Genomic DNA, 21,178 nt, shown 5'->3' on the forward strand with positions numbered 1-21,178 from the left:
AGCGATTTGCAAACTCAACGCAACCATCGCGTCTTGCTTTCCCTCCGACTCACGCTGTCCAGCAGCCCTTCACGGCACCCGTACAGCCCCTCTGATCCACCTCGTCCGCCATCCGTCGGCACAATCCTATCATATCCTACCCTTTCCTCAGCGTATCTTACTGTAGGCGGGCCTCCACAACCCCGTGCCTTCCCCCCGAATCCCCCCGACGAGTCTCTTTCGTGCGAAAGTCTCCCCAAATATACCACTCAGCGCCTAATGCCCGAATTCCGAATTTCGTGCAACACCTGATCCACACAGAGACTCTCGCCCCCTCCAAACCATCAAACCATGATGGCCAGGGATGGTGCCATCTTTGTTCCGTGTTCTCCCTAAGTTGCAGTGGGATCCGTACGCGCATTCCGACCTATGCAGGGACCGTGGAACCAACTGTCTAGACTTTCGGACGTCGGACATTGAGGGAGGTTTCACTATCTCAGTGCCACTGACCGGCCTAATTCGATGCACTTGTACAACTGGCAAAGGATTAATCGTTGTTTACTCATTGACGCTTGTGGCTGATTGCGCGCTTAGCCATCAATACACCACCTTTGCCTGTCCCCCTCGCTGTCTGCAAATTCATTTCTTGAGTTTAGACACGGAGACTGTGCTGCTCGCGGCTACTTTGACCTTGTAGGGAAAATCAAAATGGTCTTCCTTCATTGGCATCCTCTCGTAATAAATCACTTCCGCAGCCTTGCTCCCAGCTTCTGCAGAGCATGCTTGGGATCTTCCGCGTGAGGCCAACGCTCAGTCCACGGCGCTACATATCGTGGCGTTACTGCACAATCACCGCGCCTAAAGTGAGCCTGGCCTGTCCTGATCGATCCTACACGGTTGACTGCTGCATGATGTTCCCAAAGTTACCATCTCGGACGTCGCGCAGACGTTGTCGTCGTCCACTAACTTGGATTGCTCCGCCACCACCATTCAAGAGCAGCTGCGACCCCTTCGAACCGACGCACCTGCGGTGTTTGTCTCGTGAACCTCGAACTCGGTGCTCGTTAATTTGGCGGACGCAAGACGTTTGAGACAGGCTCTGTAGCTGGAAAAAATTCCACCGCGCGTCCGGCGCTGCATGTTCCATTCCCCATACCCCGACGGCCTGTGCGCGGTTTCGGGCTTCATTTGCGCACTACAGCATGTCCGATTGGACGAGTGAGCCTCATCCATGGGCTGTCGTAGTCGGCGGAGCGTTGTCTGCAGGCGGGTTCACATGAGCAACGAGCATCGATACGAGTGTCTTAGGGCGGGCGACCCTGAAGGACGTGGGACGGCGCACCGCCTTGGTGATTCTAGCGAGATCATAGTACAATATTTGGGGGCCTGTCGAAGCCTTCCCTAGTGTCGAAAGACGTGGAATTGGGCATCGCTTTATTGATTGAAAAAAAGGATTCACCGCATTGCAGTCCTCTAGCGACAGGGAGGCGCGCGAGATTGCTTCATATACACCCATCTTCCAGCTGGAGAGTGGATCAGTGCTTTCCTGCTGCGAACCGTCAGCCTTCGCATGCTGCAGTTCCAGCGAACCTCTGACTTACTCCAGCTACGGTATAACTTACGCCCAACGGAGAGCACAGGTCTGGCGTTGTTCTTGATGCTCCACACTAGCTTATCATTGATTTGAGGTTTGAAGAAGATGCAGAGGGACGCTGAACTTGGAAATCCTAGGAACACGGCGATCGCTCGGTGGCTCGCGGAATGTATTTTGTCTGTCTCCGCGCCAACCATGTCTGACGAAATTGGCCTGAAAGGTAATTTACTGCCGAACTGCAGTTTGTCCAGATGGGTCCTCCTGCTATCCTCCTCCACTCGTGAAAAACATCGGGTAAACAAATTGGTATCGTGGTGAAACTATTACGATTGCGCGAAAAAGTACTGACAATCAGATGCAGGATGTAGTAGATGTGGTTCGGAAGCTAACAAGAAAACATGCAGGAACAATCAGAATACCGAAACGAACAGGCAATGTCTGCAGATTATCAGGACAGCGGGCATCATCAGATTTGGAGTTGTTGGGGCAATGAAGGATCGACGATGGATCGATTGATCTGGAGGATCGGCATGATGCTGCCCGCCGATACGTGTACGATACCAATGAGGGTGATGTCGTCGCGCGAGAGTCCCCCCGGCCCAAACCTCCATTGCGGAGACGTACAATGGTGCCTACTGGCTTCCTGATGTTTGTCGCGATAATCAGAAAGCTGGACGACAATATCTAGGACGAACTTACCTGAATGAAAGCATCCACCGAACGACCCACGTGGCGTATAAGCCTCCCTAAGGTGATTGGGTTCTTCGACGCGGTCTCATCTTTCGCCTGGAATTGACGTTTCCAATCATAGGTGGGATATCCTGGCCACTGCATCGAGCGAGCTCGCAGTCAACAATGCGGTCTCGAGATCCACCGGTCACAAGCGACGCACATTCATCCTGATATGTATTGTGGATTTGTTGCCCAGTCTGGCTGGTTCGGTTGCGCCGTTGAGAGTGTTGAAGGACCCGGCTGTAGCATCTACCAGACGCACGCCAATAGGACTATCTTGTCGAGTAAAAAATGTCGGTGGTCCAAGCCATGCGTCGTCGACATGCTGGCGCTGATCGGTTTGGCTGTGGGGGATCCAAAGTTGTTGGGGTACTATGCTTCCTCGCCTTAAGTCAACGGAGTAATCAAGGACCATTGACGGGCTTCCAGGGCCGAAGGTGATGAAAAAGCAGCCCTCGAATCTATCGTGTTGTATATACAATTGGTTTATTGAGGCCTTCAGAACATTGTGAAAGTGCCGATCCGCGCTTTGAGACTGAAAGGTGTGCGAAATGTAGCCATCCATAAGGAGGTCTGGCCGTGGTGGCTCCCGAACTGGCTCTCGCTGTCAATGAAGTTATCAACATAATGACAGGAGGCTCGTGGGCGGGTTGTACACACGTACCTGCATGTTCATGTTCCATGATTGATGTGCGTTCGCGTACATGTTCAAAAGGTACTATTGACGAGTGGGTGATTTGGATGCATCGGCAGAAGAAAGCCCCCCCTCAAATACCTAGCGAGAGCCAACACTGATAGTAGTCGTGATACAGACTGCCGTCCCCGGTCCATACCATCCTACATGTGTTGTGCTCGGGATTGCCATGCATGTTGCAAAACGAGCGAAAGCTGTTCGCGCCAGAGGACGGCAGGGAGCGCAGTCGGTCGTAGCCAAAGCGGCAGTGAAGAGCAGAACACCCAGACTTTGGTAGCTGAAACCGTACCCAGGCAGTCGGTGACTACTAGAAATGTGACAGGAGCAGGCTTGGACCTGCCAGGTCCACATGGAGGGCACCGATCGAGCCAGATCCAGCAGCTTGTTTGGCCGACATAGTCATCGCGTCATGGCATCATTACAACAAGTCCATGCCGACGATACACCCCTTCAGTTGTCACCTTACAGCTACCACAAACAAAGAGGTTCGAGATGGAGTCAGAGATGCAACCGGTCTCGACAACCACAGCTGGACAGCGGTGTCCAGTAGATGATGATGAAACACAGCGCGATCAAGATGTCCACGAGGATTTTGACATTTGAGAAGCAGCAGTTGGAACTTGGAAAGACCAAGAATACGGTCAGTACAGTGTCAGTACACCTGGAGAAGAGGTGGGATTGAAACAGAGCCGAGATCGGGTCGAGCCGCCCACCCGATCGCCGGCTGCAGAGGCGCAAATGGGCGCCCCAGCAGTTGTAGCCAATGATCCAGCTGGAAGTCTAGTGATAACCTTCATATGCCGACGTCATGACATACCAGAGATGGGAATGGGATGTACCAATACCGCCATTGCCAGTGTTTGATTCCTTTCTGCACGGAAAAAGAGACGTTTCCTGCTCGGTAGGACGGCACGGCCTGTCGCAACATGCACGTGAATGCCAGAATGACTCGAAAGATAGCTGTAGGCACCGGTGGTGCCGTCAAACAACTGTCGCGGCTGCTGGATATCGGATTGAACTAAGTAACAACTGAGCAGAGAGGGAGACCATAGCACGCCGAAGCGGTTTGGGACACTGTTGGAACATCATCCAAGTTGATGCATTAGTAACACGGCAGCTTTGTTTCCGCGCCACATGGGACCAACAGCCAATCAGAGGCCGCCTTGGTCGGACGGATTTCATTAGACCGCCACGGGCCGAAAATATTGAACGAAATGCTAAGTAATGTACATCAGATGTCGTGAGTGAACGCATGGTATAAGCAACGAGAACCAAAAGGCGAAGAGCGAAAGATAGATGGGATACTTTAGTGCAAAGGTACACGGAACAACAATGAATGGCCTGTCATAACTAAATATGAGAAAAACGAGCTGCTGAAAACTTCGAGAGCTGGAAATATGTAACAGTAATGAAGGAGGATGGGAGGTGATGTTCGCCTGATATGGGAAGTATAGAGGAGCTGTAATAGCAAGGAACGGTGGTGCGTGTTCGCTTTAACCCTGGGATTTCAGATGACTGTCGTAGCTCTAGCCTGAGGCGGGAATGCAGAAGACATGGGCGATACTTGGGGCTGTGGTCCACTGATGGAGGGATCACCAGAATACAGCCGTGTGTCGTTCGCATCGAGAGTGACTGAGGAGTTGAGATTGGGAACAGCAGTAACACCGGGTGTGGCCGGGGTTGCTCCAGAAGAGGAGACCTTGCCGATATACCATGACTGTGATGTGTGATGAGAAGAAGTTGAACAAAATTTAGATGAATGCCATCAGTGCAGACTCACCGGGACCCAGCCACGATCTCCTCCGTCTTCTTTCACTGCCTATTGATGGGACTGGTCTCAGCCTCGATATAGACAACATAATTTTCAGACTGACATATGACCAATGGTTGTACCGCTTGAAGACTCTTAAGCTGTCATCTTTCAGGAGGTCCAACTCCTCTTCGCCTTTCTTCTTATAATCCATCAACGCGTATCCAGGGAAGCTGGTCGACACTATATTCAATGGCAAGATAGGAGTCTTGTGATTGGAGTCCGGTGTTGGTGGTCGTGATCCTGGAGATATTGCATGTGCTTCAGCAATAGCGACGGCTACTGGAATCTTCGTCTCCAAAAGACAGCCAGCAGGAACCCAACCCTGCTTCGACGTATCTGAATCGACGATACCAGAGCCGGTCGGGTCACGCTGCACAACCCACCAACCACGGGCTCGAGAAATGATAACAAATGTGTCTCCGCTGGTAGAAAGAGTAAGATTCGTATCATCAGCCATCATCGAAGACCACTTACACAACCACATCGAACTCGTCCTCTTGCTCGGCCATGTACGGGTAGATCGCCACTGCGTACGATATATCTGAAGTGACAGGAACTTCCCTCGCGGGAGTGCCCCCTGCGCTTGACTCCTCTGGCGTCGAGGCCGCTGTCACTGCTGTCAGCGGCACCGCCGACTTCGGCGCTTCCCCTGCTCTGTCCCCTGGCACCACCTTTCTTTCGGGAGTCAAACCTAATCTATCCACGGAAAGATCCTCTCGCTCCCGGTTATCAATTGCAGGAGACATGACTTCCGGAGAACCGGGATGCCCGCCAGCACCTGTGGAATTACCTAGCGCAGTCTCTGACTGTACATGCAGTCGTGGTGGACGCGATAGCGTTCGGGCATGACCGGGGCCTAATTTCTTGGCGGCGGCGGCGGCGGCGGGGTCGCTTGACGATGCCTTTCGCGCAGCCTGCTTCTGCTGCGCAACAGCGATAGGCGAACGTATATCCTTGATATGTTTCAACATGAATACCGGGTTTTTCTGTGCGTCTTTGAGTTTCTGGAAAAGCAATAACGGCTTCTCATCGTAGCTGAGACATCGCTCAATGCGACTACCTAGATACACGGATGGATCAGCATGCATGCGCGTGCGACAAAACATGTATGTCGAATGCAGATGATGGCAAGGACAAGAGAAGTGAAAAAAAACACAAGCTGGACGTGTGTCTGAATGGCAACATGTTCCGGGTACTAGATATACGCAAAGGGGACGATATGCCACTCACTTGGAGGCCCATAGCAGATGAACATGGCGTAATTCTGCCAATCGTCGTTGTTGATCTTGTACTTCCGTAGCGCTGCGGGTAAAACTTTCCATGCAGGGTCTTCCAGGCTAACTTTGAAACTCTTGAGATTATCAGAGCTTTCCTGCCGAATGGGTTTAGGAGGGGCGACAGAGTTCCCATTGGGATTCGGTGAAGAGTGGATACCATTCGGTTTGAGTTGTGAGGTAGATTGCATTGGGGGATTTAGAAGTCGGTTATAGGACGTATCATGCTCGAGGCGGTGTGGTGATGCATGAGGAGATTCTACAATTTCGGGTTTTGTCGGCGAGCCAGTGGATTTGACATATTGAGCCCATTTGAAAGAGGACTGCCTAGCGACAGGGCTTTCTTCCGCCTGAAGATACGCATTCTATACAAGAGGAAAGGCGTAGACATAAGAACGCACCCGACTGCTTTGAGACGACCTCAGGCTATTCAAGTCCTCTAACGTGCTGTGCACAGTCTGAAAAAGTCGTTGATTGTCGACTTCCAACAATCGAAGTCGTTCATCTTTGAAGCCAGAGATGTTCAGTTCAGGCGTGAATAAGATAAGCAGAAGACACACCTTGTTCCCGAATAAGATCATACAGTCTATCAACACTGAGGCTCTCCGCCCGTTCCTCGGCTTCGGCTTAGAGGAAGATACGATGTCAGTAGGCATTAGGCTGCTAGGAAGAGTGATGTACATGGTGGAACGTATTGGCCCGGTTCGATTGGTACGTTGTGAGCGAGTTTGGCGAGGTATATTGCTTTGAGAATCGCAAGACGTTGGCCCACTGTTGCTATCCCAATCTCCTTGAGACTTTCGGCATCTACTATGCACAAGACATCCCCGGAAATATTGTGTTCTAAAGAGGACGGATGATGGGATTGGGAAGGAGCAAGACAATAAGGTCGATGAGAGACTTGCCTCGAATTTGGCTCTCGTATTGTGAGTAGCCAAGGCCAGACAAAAAGAGCTGCACGTCATCTTCATTCCAGTCTGTGATGCTACTTCGTGAGTCCATGGCGAGGATTCGCAGGTGAATACCAATGACGAGGGCATGAAAGCCCGAGTTGTAACCTCCACAGAGGGAATGCCGGGATTTGCCACGTGCGCGCCACACGACACTCCCAGGCCGTTCCCTCGCTCGACGCCGTAACACTCGCCCGAACGTCGTCCGTTAGCCTTCGCCATTCACTTTCCTATGTCCCTCGCTCTCCGAACACGCAGCTGAACATGGAAGACGTCTGGGGCAATGCATGGAGCGACACTGCTGATTCCTCCCGTAGCTCACAGACTGCTAATTCTCTTTGGACCACTAAACCAAGGTCACAGCTTGACGATGATGAAGCTGATATTGCTATGCCATCCTGGGCTACAGGCACTGGAATAAACTGGGACGAGCCCTCAGAACACCCTGCATCGCTCTGGTCGCAAGGGGCCACCTCCCCTGGCTGGTCCCCTGCGAACCCGTATAGCAGCTTCGCCATTGGAAAGTCACGCTCTCCAGAACCTTCAGAACCCTCTCGATCATCAACCGCAAGGGTATCGGATGAATCACAGTCATCGCCAGCGTCTCCAACATCTTCTGCTCATGACGAACGCCCTTCATCTCCAAGTACTATCGAGGAAGAGTCTCAAGGCGTTATACCTCAGCCATCATCTCCTATGCTATCTACTCCCTCTACCCCAGATGGTTTTGGCGGATTTGAAACGGCGCTCGCAGCAAAGGACACTGATGCGTGGAGCACTCCTTCTGAAAGCTTCAAAGTCGATGTCGACGGGGCTAATACATGGGCCTCAGCGTGGGCAGAACCGCAAACGTCCACATCTACCACGGGCGAGCAGGAGGCTGTAGATGAATGGGAAGCTGCTAAGAGAGAAAAGGAGGCAATGGACCGCAGGGTGGTAAGCTTGATTGATACAAGGCATACGCAAGCTAGCAACATTCATGATGTAATTACTCTCTAGCCTCCCGAATTACTTGCGAACATCCTTCAGCAGGTGGAGGAGGTCTCGAAAGAAGTTTGGCCTGAGCCTGAAAACTTGGAAGAAGATCAGGAGTGGCAGAAAAGGTTGCACGCCGGCATGGACGCCGTGGACGGCCTGTAAGAGCCTTTTACTCACCAGGTTGAAGTTAGTTGAGTTTAACGAAATCCCTCTAGCGATGCTCTTATGACCCGCTACTGTCCTGACATGACATTGCCACCATTGAAGCCATTTACGCAAAGTTTCACAGGAAAGGCGATGGTAAACTCTATAAAGCTCTCACGAAACATCCTCCTCACGAAGAGCAGTCCTATGTCAAACTTTTTGGCTGCGAAAGGGTCGACGGCATGGGAGTTGTCTGTAAAATCCCGGGTAGAAGTCGTTGAAGACGAAGTACCAGCTGGTTGGAGAATTTTGGAAAAAGATAATGAAGAGAAGGTAGAGGAGAAAGGCAGGAAGAGCGGAAGCGGTTTGTTGGCAAGCTTGTGGAATAGACGAGCGTCGAGTACGCGAGAGGCTTTGAAAGTCGCTTCTCCGGTGCAAGAGATAACGGCAAAGATCGATGGGACTGTGCCCACGGCGCGGTCGAGCATGGACAGCATCAAGTCCTCCACATCCGTGGCGAGCAAGGGAGCTTCTCCCATCGCTTCTTCGTCTTCGCTTGCACACAGCCTTCCAACCGCTGCAGCTGGCTCAACAACACTCGCGACCTCTGGTCAGACCCCTCCGATGAGCACCCCCATGACATCCTATTCCGATTCGGGTCTCCCAGCGTTTGAGCCGTTGACATCGCCCTCGAGTGATTCTTCTCAAGCCCCGTCAGCAGTCTCTCGCTTCTTCAACCGCTTCTCTAGGTCTCGCGTACCCTCCACTTCGTCACCACGGAATTCTCTCGCGCTGTCCACAGATGACCTCGAATTTTTGACGGATCTGGTCCCGAGCGCAAATGATGCCGATGATGCCGATGGTGAGAAAGACCCTCAGTTGAGAGGTCTGGCCAGCATGCTCGCGAGCAAGCCCATTGGAGGGAAGCTGCCGGCCCCTTTACCTCCTCCGCCGTCTGCATCGTCAGTAATGAGGGCTCTTCCGTCAAAAGCGACCGGGCTAGGCACGACCCAGCATCCAGGCGGCGACTCAACATCTATCCGTGTACGCTCCCCAAGCTTCCATGCTAAGAGCCTATCTCCTGTCGCATCCACTTCCGCTTCCACGCTGCCTCCTCCCCTTGCTCCTACTTTGGCCCCGTTGACCCCTTCATCGAGGTCCACGAGCCCGGCGCTGATGCCCACCTCTCCTCATAGCCATGCCTCGAGGCCATCCACACACCGCACTAGTCGGACGAACAGCCATTCATCGTTGTCGTCTGTATTGTCATCGCCGGCAGACGCCAAACCTATGCCCTCTGCCCTACCCACAGCTCCGTTGACAACATCATCACGGATGTTGGCATCAGGAATCATCCCTCCCCCACCAAGCGTCGCGAGCTCGTCCCTTGTCAGCTCGCGTGCACAGACCCCAGCTTTCTTTCCCCCACCGCCCCCTACCAACAGACCGCTTCCATCATCTGATGTTCCAGCACTGATATCACCTCTTTCGTCCAAGCACATTCCTTCTGCGGTGAACAATGTGCCATCAGTAGCTGAGGCTTTTGACGACGACGACGATTTCTCCGACTTCCACTCATCATTTCCCAATCAGCCGCCCGTCTCATCATCATTTCACGATACCAGTTTCGCTTCCGCCGCCTCTGATCGCCAGTCTTTCATCCAGCCCCAGCCTCAGCCTCAAGGCGCACTTTCCATCTTCCCCCGCATCTCTACTGTACTCAAGACCACGGCATCTCACAAGCCACAGCTGCTCGACGACTTCGACGATTTTAGCTCCTTTGTCTCCTCTCCCATCCGCTCCCCCAGCCCACCAAAGCCGCCGAATAAGTCTGTGTCTCTCTTCGACCCACCCCCTACGTTCTTCCCGATAACGAAGCCCACCCTTGCGCCTCTCCTTAAGCCGCCCCCGAAATCTCCATCCTCTCCTTCACGCTCGCCAACAGCAACGACGCCCACAAGCTCCCTCGCCCACCGCCGCATGGGTTCCCATGCCGCGGAACACCTGCATACGCTCAACCTTGTCGAGCGTGCTGCCGCACGACCAGGGCGTTGGCCAGCACCGTTGTCGCCTTCGCCCGAGGCAATCCCGCCGCCGCCCCCACCCGCAAGCTTCAGCGCCATGAGCAGGGACCTGCTTGGCGACGACATGGACCTTTTCGGTGGGCTAAATGTGGGCGGCCAGCTGGGGACGTCGCCGCCGCCACCACCTTCCATGCCGGTGATGGGCCAAATGGAGAAGACAGCGCCTCTGATGCCGACACCTGCTCCTGCGCCTCCATTACCACCTTCCTTGGCTCCTGCGCCTTTACTGCGACCTCCAGGGTCGGGCCCGGTATCCTTCTTTCCACCAACCCCAGCACCCGCGGCTGTCTTCGTACCACATCTACCCCCACCTCCTGTGCCGGTATCAACGACGACGGGAACAACGGCTGCGGCTGCGCCAACGCAGCGCGAACCCAGGTGGTCGCCTGAGTCAACGCCCCTAGCGTTTTTGATGAGTGCGAGCCCGCCGAAATCTTCTGCCATCGCATCGCAGCCGAAGGGGGCTGGAGGACTGTCGGCGCAGGATTTGAGTTTCTTCGAGGGTCTGTAAGCAGCGGACCAGTTGGTTGGGGTAATTGGCCTTTGGAAGGGAGGGGGATCGGGCATCTGTATCTATCAAATCTACTATCTCGTCTAATGCCATGTCGGACAATGTGAAATTCTGAGTGCATGCGCGATCACCGCTTTCGACTACAGAAATACAAATCAAGTGTCCATTTCGTGAGACGATAAGTTGTTAGATAGTACAGTGGGATATAGAGGGTACACATGACACACAACGGAAAAGATCTGGGGACGAGCTTGCTCTCGAGTTACTTCTTTCCATTCTTCTTCTTCCTTCTCCCCTGCCCGCCACTTCCATCTTGTCCTCCGCCTGCTACTGTGCCGGACGGTGCCGTCGGTGCTATCCCCACCGACCCGCCCTTCGCCTCCCCAACCACCCCCACGCCCTCCTCAATCTTGTCGCGCGCCTCGAGAAAGAACATCACGTCCCGCACCTGCTCCTCCAGCTCTCCCACACGCACCTCCAGCGCCGCCTGCCCACGCTCCGCCGTCTCCGCTCGCGAGCGCGTCGCCTCGAGGTTCCGCAGTAGCCCGGCGCTCACCGCGCGCTCCGCTTCGAGGTCCCGCGCGAGCCGCGTCACGAGCTCCGACGCCTTCTCGGCGCGGCGCGCGAGCCGTGCCGCCTCGCGCGCGTACTCAGCCGCACGCCCTGCCGCCTCGCTTTTTTCCGCCTTGAGCGCGCGGGCCTGCTCTCTCTCCTGCTGCTTGTGTAGTTCGCGCTCGTGCTCTGCGCTGAGCCGAAGCGCGTCGAGCTGCGCGCGGAGGTCGCCAGCTTGTGACTCGAAGTGCGCACGCTGCGAGTCGAGTTGCGAGCTGAGGAGGTACGAGTACTCGATGCCGATCGCCTCGATCTTCTCTGCGCTCAGCGAATCCGCCGCGCTCGGCCCGCCACCGCCGCTCCCGTTCGCGCGCACCGCCGCGCCCGCCGCCATGCTAGCGCTCGGGAGCTCGACGAGCTTCCCGTCGGCTTTGTTCTGGATCAGCCGGTGCACGTACCCGTCGCCGGCGTAGTCCCACACGCGCTGCGTCTCGAGTTCGAGCGCGTACAGGTGCGTCGTCGCGTCGTAGTGCGCCGCCGCGTGGGCACGGCCGTAGCGCCCGCAGCCGATATTGCCGCAGACGAGGCAAATCCAAAGGTTTGTCGTCGAGGAACAGGAGGCACACGTCGAGAGTCGTCCTGGAGTGGTAAATGGGAGTGGAGTGGCTGAGGTGGCCGAGGTGGAGGGGTGGGAGGTGCGGAGGTTCTGGGAGTAGCGGCATACGGGACACCTATCTGCCCGTTAAAGGCTGATATTTTTATTCGTTTATCATTGTATGTACGCTCACCGGCTGTCTCCCCACTTGCTGAGACACATACAATGGAATGTGTGTGAGCACGGCACGGTCACAAGGCCCGTGACGGCCGAGTCCATGCGTTCCAAGCACACGGGACACGTCGGAAGCTCATGCACAGGCGCCTGCGCGGCGCCGAGGCGCGTGATCGCGAGCGAGAGCGCATCCTCGGTGCTGATGCTTACGGAAGAGACGTGTACAACATGGCAAATTTCAGGCTATGACATGCACACATTTAAGCATATTGAATGATGTATGAGAGTGAGAAGGGGGGGAAGGAAGGCGGGAACAGGACTCGCCTCCATCGAGTTGAACGGCTTGCCATTGTATGCCTCTGCAAACTCGACCGCATCCTCGATCTTGCGAAACTTCATCAAGACGAGGGACCGGTTGGGTGCGGAATCCCTGTACGGACACATCGTTGTATCAGTCCATTGCTAATCTTACGACCCAAACTCATAGCCCAATAATGTGTGGAAGTAGAGCAAAGATGATAAGAAGAGACGAAATAAACGCACCGGATCATCCTCAGATGAGCGAGGCCTCCTGCTGCGGGAGCGACAAAAGCGAGGAAGTCAGACGGGGCCATCCAGGCGGGGACGGCGAGGACGGCGAGCATGACGCCATCCGTATCGGCGTTGTCGAGCACGATGCGGCTTGCATCTGATGAGGAAGTTCCAGCAGAGCCTTCTGGATCCGTGTCTGTACGAGGGGAATTGACGGTCTGTGCGCTGCCGGTGTCACGAAAAACGTGCACGACGCCGTCTGGGAGGTTTGTTGCGCCGGATTTTGTGTGAGGGTGTGGTGCGAAGGTTGCCGTCGCTGTACCTATAGTTGTGACACACCGAGAGTGCACGGGTTTGATTTGAAGCGCTGTAGGGCGAAATGGGGGCGCGAAGAGACATACCACGGGCCTGCTGCGCCCTGTCCTTGCCAGTGATCATACTGCTTTCAAAATCGACCCACTCGATTCTGATCTGTCCAAATCTGTAGTCCTTCGGCGGCAGACTCGAGCTCGTCTGCACGGGAAGCTTGTGTGCGCTTGTGCGTGAGCGTGGATGGGGATGTGCGGGGAGTGGCTGCCAGAGACTTTTCGGGAGGAAGCTGTCGTGTGTTGGGGCTGGCTGTTGTACGACGATGCGGACGTGGTATGTTCGCATGATGCATTCACTGAGTGCTGAACATGGCCTTTGAGGACGGCGACGGCGACGACGAGAGCGTGAATGATCTCAGATCCCGATCACGATGGTGAGTCTGGGGGCCCTCGGCAGCCGCGGCAACCCAGCGCTCGCTCCATTCCTTTACTTTTCTTCATCCCAATCATACTCGCTTACCGTTCTCGCGTCGCACAATGTAAGAGGCTTTAAGCGCTTCCAAGCGTTGACATCGACGTTTCCTGAAACTACGTCTCCGGCCCACAACTTCTACTCCATCGATTCAAGTGGCGATGGCGATCTTCCGTCTGGGGACCCGGCTAACCATTGTAGTTCTTAACGAGAAACATGCAGAAGATTGAATCTCGTCACTCATTCGGACATGAAGACCGACGGAGATATCATTTCCGGAGTGGATGTGAGTGTCTTATCTGCTACCGCGCTTTGTCGTACCTACGGTGGGCATTGAGAATGATGATTATCCGGCTGTCGTGTATGACGAGCTCGACACCGCCGTCCCTGTCGCACACTCGTGCGATCTGTTTAGATCATTGCTTGACGACGGTCAACTCGATTTTGACGACGCATCATCATCTAGCATACACTTCAGTTGACTGTGAATACGGACCGGCTCCGAGTTCTGCAGTAGGGAATAGTCGACAATGCATCCGATGCGCATCGAGGATCTCGAGATCCTCAACACCAACCGTGGACGACGTACTTGGCTTTGACAAAAGTGTTATTTACTACATTCGCGGAGAAATTTCAAAACGCAGGTCATAGGCAACAAGGAGAAGAGGGGAGAACAGAGCAGGGACCGGTTTGGACGAACATCCTACAACAATTTAGGAATGATGCACATGCTGGAGAATAGGCATAATGGTGCCGTGCGAAACGAAGCAGAAGCCCAGGAGCACGAGATCGTCGATGATGAGTGTGCTAGTTATGTCCGGCGTGTTGGGCGCCTGCAAATGGCGATTCAAGATGAGAAATAAGGCCTTTTTAGCACCTTCCATACGACTGCATATAAGAGCTAACTGACTTGGGCCGAGTGGCTATCGGTGAGATACTTCCCGACACGAATTCTGATGTGCTTTATCAGCGCCCTCAGGTTTATGGGTTTGTTCCCAGACCACAATTGCAGTTGGAACTTTTGACTCGCGAGGCTGTGGCACGAGATCTGATAAACGACATCCCCACCAAAAAATGAGCATATCAGATGTTGAGGGCGAGAAGTAGTCCTTACCCATAACTTCACGGTCTTTCTGCTGTAGAGTGGCGACGGTGAGTCCACATTCGGGACAACGCTCAAGTCCTGCACGAAGAATTGATCCGCGAGGCGCACACCAATATCCCTGTTCCAGTAGCAAGGTGACTGAAGATTTGACATAGCCAGCTCCTCTCTCCCTTGCCCCTGGTATGCGATGAAGGGATGCTGTTCTACGACCCGTCCATAGTTGGGGTTCACCCACATATCGAGATAGGCATTTTGGCCGAGATGCTGGACAAGTCGTACCGCGAAGTCGAGCGCAAACATGTGTCCCAAGTACTGATACTCAAGACTATAGCGAATTTGCTCGGTGGTCTAAGCGGGGGTCAAGACTAAACCTCACATAATGTGAACGGCGGGATTCGCTTACCAGGCGTGATTGAAGGGACATCAAGTCGTCGGTAGCGAATGCCCATTCTGTGCCAATAGGGGTTTTATACCCTCTAGAAGACCCGCGCCGGAAACACCGGAACATCCAGCTGTAGCTGCTGTTGGGATGATATTAGGATGGCGATGATGAATTAATGCATGTTGCGATGGACGAGCGCCACAAGTGGATTCGTTCGAGGTTACACATAATACCGATCCTGAAAGGTGACGGATGCTATCTGACTCATGCAGCAAGCGCATCGCGTCGAAAATATCATTTCGAGAAAGGCCAGTGGCATGGAATTGACGCATAAGCTGCTACCCTTGTTCAAGAGCCCCTTTATTTGATATGTGATAGTGAAGGATCATCTGGCGGAACTTGTGGACGTTTTTGTCGACGCCCATGGCCGGTGCTACTCGAGTGCATGCTTCTTGAATGTACACCTGTGGGTCAACGTCAAATAGGCCCCGAGGCACGTAGAAATGATGATAGGCGTGTCTTACGAGATGAGCCTACAACCTTAGTCAACAAGCGAGGCAACTTCTGGTAGATTCGCATACTAAAATACCGGAAACGTGAATTGGCAATGGAACAGACGCGCATCGTGTAGTCGTGAGCCAAATTGTCAAGACGGCTCAGGGTCGTGCCCTCGTGCCCATATACCAAAATTAGTGGAGACAGTGGCAGGGGCACAGAGGGGCAGACGATGGCGGTTTCCTCCGAGAACGCAGCGCAGCGCCCGCTTCGAGACCTTGCTGCTTCTGCCAATCAGAGCATTTGCCACGACGCGTGCCCGATGGAACGGATACTCCTGATCAGAAAACACGGCAGACACCTGGTGGTGCGGTGTTGAACAATGGGCTGGCTGGAGCGTACCAGCATGAGAAATTGAAAGCCCGCGGCCGAGAGAGAACGAGTGCGACCGTGCACGTGCTACAAGCCATGGCCTCTCCCCGCGTCCTCCCCCATCCCTCCCCCCTTTCCCCATTCCTTTCTCTTTCCACCCCGCTCACCCGCGCCTCTCTCGCCTCCATCCGCACCGCCATCGCTGCCTACACCCCACCGCCTGCCGACCCCGCAGAGGCACACGCCGCCGTCCTCATCCCCCTCTGCAACGTCGCGGGCCAGCCGGGCATCCTCTTAGAGGTCCGCGGAAAGCTCCGCATACACGCCGGCGAGGTCAGGTGAGGTGCGCGCTCTCCTCCTCCGCAGCCCCTGTCGTGTTCATCACATGCACCCGCCATCAGCTTCCCCGGCGGACGCGTCGATCCAGTGCGTGCACGCCTCTCCACATCTCTGCCCTTCACTCACGAACCGCTCTCAGACCGACTCTTCCTTCCTCGCCGCCGCACTCCGTGAGACCCATGAAGAAGTCGGCATCCCCCCCGACCAGATCGAGGTCCTCGGCCAAGTCGGCCCCCCACAACTCTCCCTCGGCGGCCTTCGCGTCTGGCCCTTCGTCGTGCGTCTTTTTCCTGCGCCTAAGTTTTCTTCTGATCGCCGCCGCGCGGTGACAAAATTGGTGTCCGTCGATTGCTCTGGGTCTTGGGCGTTGATGGAATGTTGCGGTCGACGACGTTGTTCATACAGTCGGCGACGTTGATAGGATGATACGATCACGTTCAAACGAGCCCCGACTGATCGTTCCCTTAACACCGGAAAATCACCCCTGATCAACCCTTCTCCCCCATCATCACAGGGCTTCGTCCACGCATCCCCCACCTTCACACCCACCGTGAAACCCGACGATGTCTCCGCCACTACAAACCTCCCAGACACGGCCTTCCTCCCCTCGCTCCCGCTCTCCACCCTCCGCGTGTCTTCTCCAGAAGTCGCCCACGCGTTTCACCTCCCGTTCACGGCGATGACCGCCCCCTCCCGCCTCCGCGCGCACCTCTTCCGCGGCGGCCAACCGTACTGGGCCGTCGGCGTCGCGGACCTCGTCAGGCGGTTCGGCGTCGGGCCCGCGGGCCCGGGGCGTGACGCGGCCGAGGCCGTCGAAAGCGCCGCGGCGGCGGCAGAGACGGCGACAGAAGCAGAGGCAGGGGCAGGGGCAGGAGGCGCGGACTTGCCGGACGAAATCGGCGCAGGGCGCGGCGGGCTCGAAGTGTGGGGCCTCACCGGGTGGTACCTCTCGCTCCTGATGCGCGCCCTCGAGATTTATCGCTAGCGAATTTGACGCCGACATCTATGTACTTGCTGTGCCGCGGCTCCGTTGGCGTTGCCCGCGAGGATAAGGTGTTGCGGTGCGAGACGACGTGGTGGGCGCATGGCGGCATGCTTATGTCGCGCCGATACATCTCGTACCGCGAACTCTCACAGGGGTTCGGGATAGAATAATCCCCGATATAATAGGCACTGCTGTGCGTTCGACGAGATTTTTTTTAACCGCCACCTTCGCAAATGAACATCCTGGGCGTTGGACTAACAGCATGCATAGCGATAACCGTCGAGGGCTCGAACTTCCTGTCACATTACGTTCAACACGTCGTCGCGTCATGGCCCTAGCTAGTCGGTAGCGCCACCAAGGCCGCGCGGGGAGTAACAAGAAAGCACACATACATTCCAAGCATAACACATACACGGACAGCGACAGTACATAGAGAGGGTACACACGAAAGCGACAACGAGGTTGACCAACAACACACTGACGGCAACAGAGCAACAGATCTACAGTCAGTCTTCGGAGCGCTTTCTGCGCCTCAATCACCCATGTCGATTATGCCCATGGACGCGAGCATCATGAGCACGTCCTCTTCGTCTGGGACCTTCGGCTCCAGCTCGGGATCCGCACGGATTGGCTTGCTCGAGATCGCATTCCCGTCGTCCAGATCGAACAGCAGGCCTTTGCCGTCTCTTGTCATCGGCATGTTCGCCGGATTGATGTCCCCATGCAGGACCCCCTTGAAGTAATAAGCTTGGTGCGCTGGACGAAGCGAACGGCGGCGCGGCGCGCCCGCAGATCAGCACACACGGTCCACAGATCATGCATACATGCGTCTGACTCACCTTTGATGGAGTCGAGGAAAGCGCTGGTCATCTCCTTTGTGGAGTTGAAGTGCGACAGCGGCCGCAGGTCGTACCTGAGAATCTCGCGCCGGTGGCGCTGCGCGGTGATCTTGCGGTCGCCGCTCTCGCGCGCCGTGTCAGCCCACGGAGCGGCGAGGAACTCGTTCGAGCGCGACCGCTGGACAAGTTCCCCGCTCAGCACGTCGTACCCGCGCTCGTACCACGGCACGAACGGGGTCTTCGCCTTCGCGTTTTCATCGCGCCACGGCGCGCGCATGAGCTCGTACAACTGCGGAATCCCGGGGACGAGATCGGTGTCGATCATCCACGTGTCTTTCACCCACACGACCTCGCCGCTCGCCAGGTCCACCGCCGGACACCTGCGCGTGGCGGTGCCGGTCCACGGCGTGAAGTTCAGTGACTGCGGCAGCACGCCCGCGAGCCGACGGACCGTCGTCTTGACCTTGTCGCCCGCCTTCCCCTTCCCCTTAACGTTCTTCCTGGGTACCATGACCCGAAGCTCGACGCACAGACTCGGATGCACGCGCAGGCGGTCGGCGGCGGCAACAGCCTCGGAAACGGAGAGTGGTATGACGCTCGGGTCGCGCCCACGCGCGGCGCCGGACGCGTGCGCGAATCGCCAGAAAAACTCGACCAGCGGCCGCGCGGCGCGCACAAAGTCGAACTTGGCGGACACGACGCAGCCCGCGTTGTCCCAGCGCAGCAGGCGCGCGTGCGCATCGAGCACGCAGACAGAGAAGAACGCGGTGCGGAACGCGAGCGCGAGCGCCGCGAGGGCCTCTGCGATTAGCCGCCCACGGGCGTGCGCGATGGGCTCAGCGGCGGCCTCGAAGTGGGTGCCGGGCGCGTCGGAGAACGGGTCGCGCGCGGTGGGGAAGAACTGTACGCCGAGCTCGATGTCGGCCCAGCGGAGTGGGCCTACGGCAGGCTGGAGGGAGGGGATCGTGGGTGGCGCATCCGCTTTATATAAAGAGATGTGGGGGCCGGGCGTGGATCGATAGTGGCGATCGCGTTCGTGATTGGTATCAGTGAGGACAAGGTTAGGACAGAGACCGTGTTTTCGCAGCACATCGATCTAGAAGTAGCAAGGTCCGTAGGATCAGTATTCACGGTGGATAAAAAACGCCAGGCGCAGCGTACAAAGAGGACATGTGGTTCCCCGCTCAGGATGAACATGTCGTCGAAGATTCTGTCCGTTGGCGCGCATGGCGAAGGCGGCAGATCAGCAGGTGGGGGCAAGAATGTGTTCAGAAACTCATCGACGGGCATAGGACCCACGAAGCGATTAGCCATCGGCTTGTTGGCGAGCTCAAGGTAATAAGAATCGTTGTTCACCAGAGACGTCGTCGTCTTGGGAGGCGTGAACACACTGATCTCGGGCGGGTTGATTGTCGGGGCTGCCGATGTCGGCGAATCGACAACAATCGGAGAGGGCGAGCGCGACATCGAGCTAGTATATCAACCACTGGATGAGAGATTATCAAGAGAAAGAGAATGAGATCTATTTGCGGCCGTCTGGACTTTATACGAAACGCCGAGGATGTGCCACTGTGTGGCCTTTGTCCAGCTTTGTCCTGATCGGCGTGTCCCACGCCTCTGTGGACGATCGTTAGCCTCGTACTTAGGCCAAGCGGGCTTTGAAAAGCCACGGCGCGTTTTCGTCGGAGTCGTCACGGCTGGGAAAGCCGAGCCGGCTCTATACCTTGTCGGAGCAGCGAAATTTGGATTAGCCGGCTGTGTCCGAGCCTAGACGATCGTTTTCGAAATTCGCACAGCGCAACTCAGATTCCTCAAAGCTGCGTCGAATACAGAACCGCCCTTAGTTCCTCTTATCGAACAGTCATCCACTCGGCCACTTTTTGACACTCTTGGAACATATCGAGATTTTACTCGTAAAATCCATCGCATGCAAAGTAACCTCATTTTTCGCCGCTCCCAATGGCCAATGTTGCTCCCTCATGAGAGCCGGCCGAAACTTGAACATGAACGGAGAACACTACTCACTCATAGCCTGCAACCTTCAATCCCGTCAGACGAATTTACGATCTTTCTGATAGGGAAATAGGAAGATCAGATCATTCAATGGGAAGCAATGCTGGATCATGAATTCGACATTGCACTCCGAGGGTGTGTTAACTCGGCTTGCCATCCAAAAATTGGCGAGGGGCCGCGCGAGACCACCCGCTATCTGATCGAATGGATGGCGAACCACCGCCTTGCAACATCACTGTATTCGCCGCTCGTAAGGTGGCCTTAAGAAAGGTAAGTCTGCACGGTGGATCGCCATCAGAAAATCAGAACATCCCAGACACGGTTACGTTGCCCCTTATCCTGTGTAGCTCGTTGGCTCGTTGGCATCACAGCCGTGTCACAACGGCGTTCAAGATGCCTATTTGGAACGTTGCCCCTCTGTTGCGTTATGCGTGTACTGGTTCTGATGCCAGCTACGACGTCTGAGCTTGAAAGTGCTATGCTTGCGGGCGGCACGAGTACAAAGAGCTTGTCAATTGGAGCATGTCGTGAACGATACGTATGCGGCATGTTTTCGATTTCCTGACAGCTAGCTATTTGAAAAAGTGGCTGGAGATCTCCACCAGGACGGGGAGTCAAAATGAAGACAAAATTAACCTCCATGCTGTTCTGATGGTAGCAGAGGGGTAGAGAAAACGGGCGGACCCGGGCCGAGTGCGGTCTACGAAAAGCACACACAACACGTTTATAACGAAAAGGCCAGAGGGAACTGAGAGCCGTGGAGCGCACTGGAATAACGTATCTGTCGCTTCGGAGAATAAGTATAGGCCCTTGTGGAGACCAGATTTTTCAGTGAAGTAAGTCAGATCATAATTCGTTGTGGTCGAGGAAGGCTACCTAGTAAGATACGCGTCCCAGAGTGTACGATCACAGCAGACATGCATTGTTTGGGTGATACGGCCAGGCGAGCGACGCATAGTAAAAGTCTGTCTCTGAATCACGAAACTCGGAAGTGACGAGAGGCGTACATACACATACCCCACCGATCCTGTTCGGCATTTGGAGATATTGAACACGGATTGGAAGAGCTGCCACCCGGAAATGAAGCCGTACCACAGACCGCTTGCCATGGCAAGCTCGTTCAATAGGGTGGATAGGATGGATGGTGGAATCATTTAATGGCGCCTAACGACACTATCCGACAGGTTGTGATCAGGGCAAGTGCCGAGCGAACAGGCCAGCGCCGAGTCTGATCCCATCAAAAGATATGTGCACTCTCGGCTC

The 21,178-nt window shown here is 55.3% G+C and overlaps 8 protein-coding genes across 8 annotated transcripts; 3 read left to right on the plus strand and 5 right to left on the minus strand.

Annotated features, from left to right (window-relative positions):
* Positions 1-2,039: 2,039 nt before the first annotated feature.
* HETIRDRAFT_453596 (uncharacterized protein) lies at positions 2,040-2,471 on the minus strand (the record flags this gene model as incomplete). Its single annotated transcript, XM_009551068.1, has 3 exons — positions 2,040-2,216; positions 2,273-2,401; positions 2,466-2,471. 3 exons carry the CDS (start codon positions 2,469-2,471, stop codon positions 2,040-2,042), a joined length of 312 nt encoding a protein of 103 aa, XP_009549363.1.
* A 603-nt stretch (positions 2,472-3,074) lies between these two features.
* On the plus strand, positions 3,075-4,087 carry HETIRDRAFT_441188 (uncharacterized protein). The gene has a single exon (XM_009551069.1). It carries the CDS (start codon positions 3,147-3,149, stop codon positions 3,396-3,398), a length of 252 nt encoding a protein of 83 aa, XP_009549364.1. The 5' UTR covers positions 3,075-3,146; the 3' UTR covers positions 3,399-4,087.
* Positions 4,088-4,164: 77 nt separating this feature from the next.
* HETIRDRAFT_441190 (kinase regulator Ste50-like protein) lies at positions 4,165-7,088 on the minus strand (the record flags this gene model as incomplete). Its single annotated transcript, XM_009551070.1, has 9 exons — positions 4,165-4,716; positions 4,780-4,818; positions 4,874-5,234; positions 5,287-5,983; positions 6,043-6,436; positions 6,488-6,591; positions 6,647-6,712; positions 6,768-6,929; positions 6,992-7,088. 9 exons carry the CDS (start codon positions 7,086-7,088, stop codon positions 4,507-4,509), a joined length of 2,130 nt encoding a protein of 709 aa, XP_009549365.1. The 3' UTR covers positions 4,165-4,506.
* Positions 7,089-7,300: 212 nt separating this feature from the next.
* HETIRDRAFT_453598 (uncharacterized protein) lies at positions 7,301-10,753 on the plus strand (the record flags this gene model as incomplete). Its single annotated transcript, XM_009551071.1, has 3 exons — positions 7,301-7,972; positions 8,036-8,172; positions 8,230-10,753. The coding sequence occupies 3 exons, from the start codon at positions 7,301-7,303 to the stop codon at positions 10,751-10,753; spliced, it is 3,333 nt and encodes a 1,110-aa protein (XP_009549366.1).
* A 262-nt stretch (positions 10,754-11,015) lies between these two features.
* HETIRDRAFT_420274 (uncharacterized protein) lies at positions 11,016-13,259 on the minus strand (the record flags this gene model as incomplete). Its single annotated transcript, XM_009551072.1, has 5 exons — positions 11,016-12,036; positions 12,094-12,317; positions 12,399-12,504; positions 12,618-12,927; positions 13,007-13,259. The coding sequence occupies 5 exons, from the start codon at positions 13,257-13,259 to the stop codon at positions 11,016-11,018; spliced, it is 1,914 nt and encodes a 637-aa protein (XP_009549367.1).
* An 839-nt stretch (positions 13,260-14,098) lies between these two features.
* Positions 14,099-14,914, minus strand: HETIRDRAFT_104402 (uncharacterized protein; the record flags this gene model as incomplete). Its single annotated transcript, XM_009551073.1, has 4 exons — positions 14,099-14,218; positions 14,296-14,433; positions 14,500-14,838; positions 14,894-14,914. The coding sequence occupies 4 exons, from the start codon at positions 14,912-14,914 to the stop codon at positions 14,099-14,101; spliced, it is 618 nt and encodes a 205-aa protein (XP_009549368.1).
* A 921-nt stretch (positions 14,915-15,835) lies between these two features.
* HETIRDRAFT_50161 (uncharacterized protein) lies at positions 15,836-17,063 on the plus strand (the record flags this gene model as incomplete). The annotated part of the gene is made up of 5 exons (XM_009550473.1): positions 15,836-16,077; positions 16,141-16,165; positions 16,218-16,355; positions 16,593-16,873; positions 16,952-17,063. The coding sequence occupies 5 exons, from the start codon at positions 15,836-15,838 to the stop codon at positions 17,061-17,063; spliced, it is 798 nt and encodes a 265-aa protein (XP_009548768.1).
* Positions 17,064-17,595: 532 nt separating this feature from the next.
* Positions 17,596-19,369, minus strand: HETIRDRAFT_453602 (uncharacterized protein; the record flags this gene model as incomplete). Its single annotated transcript, XM_009551074.1, has 3 exons — positions 17,596-17,819; positions 17,903-18,998; positions 19,064-19,369. The coding sequence occupies 3 exons, from the start codon at positions 19,367-19,369 to the stop codon at positions 17,596-17,598; spliced, it is 1,626 nt and encodes a 541-aa protein (XP_009549369.1).
* Between the last annotated feature and the right edge of the window lie 1,809 nt (positions 19,370-21,178).

Source organism: Heterobasidion irregulare, assembly GCF_000320585.1.
Source record: "Heterobasidion irregulare TC 32-1 unplaced genomic scaffold scaffold_08, whole genome shotgun sequence".
Taxonomy (NCBI): domain Eukaryota; kingdom Fungi; phylum Basidiomycota; class Agaricomycetes; order Russulales; family Bondarzewiaceae; genus Heterobasidion; species Heterobasidion irregulare.

Bases quoted from the DNA above. Each gene is read 5' to 3' on its own strand.
- HETIRDRAFT_441188 (XM_009551069.1), top strand. From the start codon at position 3,147: ATGTGTTGTGCTCGGGATTGCCATGCATGTTGCAAAACGAGCGAAAGC.